We start from the raw sequence: 1,475 nt of genomic DNA on the forward strand, positions 1-1,475 counted from the left end.
CAGCTGTTGTTAACTTTGTAGGACAAGACAAAGACATTCAGAAGCTCTGTCAGACTTACAGAGGACGATATGTTGTTCTTAACATCAAAGAAAAGCAAACCATCACGAACCTTCTGCATGAAGTGGAAAATATGAAAGCTGAAGGATCCAAATGCTTCACAAAGGACATGTTCACCAAAGCTCAAATGGAGAAGGTAACAAGACTTAAAGCTGAACTGCAGGAAGTTAAACGCAGCAGTGTGGCTTCATCTGATGATGCACATCAAGCTGAACAGTCCATCAGGATGGTGCTGCTTGGAAAAACTGGCAATGGAAAAAGTGCAACTGCAAACACCATTTTGGGCAAAAAGGTGTTTTTATCCAGAGTCAGTCAGATTTCTGTGACCAGAGAATGTCAGAAAGCAGCAGGAGAGATTGATGGATGTCCTGTTGTTGTGGTCGACACCCCCGGCTTGTTTGACACAAAACTGTCCAGTTATGAAGTTCGACAAGAGCTTCTGAACTGTATCAGCATGTTGTCTCCTGGACCTCACGTGTTCTTACTGGTGCTGCAGATCGGTCGATTTACAGAGGAGGAAAAAGAAACTGTGAAAATAATCAAAGAGATTTTTGGAAAGAAGTCAGGAAACTTCATCATTGTTACCTTCACCAGAGGAGATGAGCTTGAAGACACATCCATTGAAAGTTACATAGAAGAAGACTGTTCTGATTTTGTAAAAACTCTGATTAAAGACTGTGGAGGCAGATACCACATCTTCAACAACAAAGATCCAAAAAACCGTAGACAAGTGTCAGACCTGCTGATGAAAATTGAAGCCATGTTGAAAGACAATGGTGGTGGATACTACACCACTGAGATGTTCCAAGAGGCTGAGGCAGCGATACAGAAGAAAGTGGAGAGGCTGCTGAAAGAGAAGGATGAAGACATGATGAGAGAGAGGGAGGAGCTTAAAAGGAAACATGAAGAAGAAATGCAAAAAATAAAAAGAGAAATGGAGGAACAGATCTCTAAATTTGAGTCTGAGAAAGAGCAGAGTATGAAACAACTCAAACAGATGGAGGAACGCATTAACCAGGAGCGAGAAGCGAGAGAGAGAGAACAGAAAATCAGAGAAGATGAGGAGAGAAAGAAGAAAGAACAGGAAGAAACTCAACGAGAACAATGGAAACAAAAACTGGAAACTTTGGAGAAGCAAATAGAATCTGAATCAAAGGAAGAGTTCATCAGAGAGCTGGAGCAAAACAGGGAAGAAATGAGACGAGAGAGAGAGGCCTGGGAGATGGAAAGGAAAGAATGGTGGGACAATAAGGATCAAGAAAGTATACAGAGACAAGAAGCAGAAGAAGTGAAAATTAAAAAGCTGACAGAAAAATATGAAAAGGAAAAAGAAGATTATCACAGAAGAATAAAAGATTACAGTGTCAGAATAGAACAGGAGGAAAGAAAAAGAAAAGAATTAGAGAAAGACCACAAG

At 40.6% G+C, this 1,475-nt stretch overlaps 1 protein-coding gene across 1 annotated transcript in view; it reads left to right on the top strand.

Moving 5' to 3' along the window:
- LOC102196258 (GTPase IMAP family member 4-like) overlaps window positions 1-1,085 on the top strand; it is a gene marked incomplete at its 3' end in the record, with an annotated part of 4,184 nt that extends 3,099 nt beyond the window's left edge. Inside the window, exons 3-4 of the mRNA XM_013908186.1 lie at window positions 22-43; window positions 276-1,085. Coding sequence (XP_013763640.1) covers window positions 22-43; window positions 276-1,085 — 832 coding nt within the window. The remainder of the gene's footprint in view (window positions 1-21; window positions 44-275) is intronic.
- Window positions 1,086-1,475: the final 390 nt, after the last annotated feature.

This window comes from Pundamilia nyererei, unplaced genomic scaffold (genome assembly GCF_000239375.1).
Source record: "Pundamilia nyererei isolate P.nyererei 1_Seehausen unplaced genomic scaffold, PunNye1.0 scaffold02343, whole genome shotgun sequence".
Taxonomy (NCBI): Eukaryota; Metazoa; Chordata; class Actinopteri; order Cichliformes; family Cichlidae; genus Pundamilia; species Pundamilia nyererei.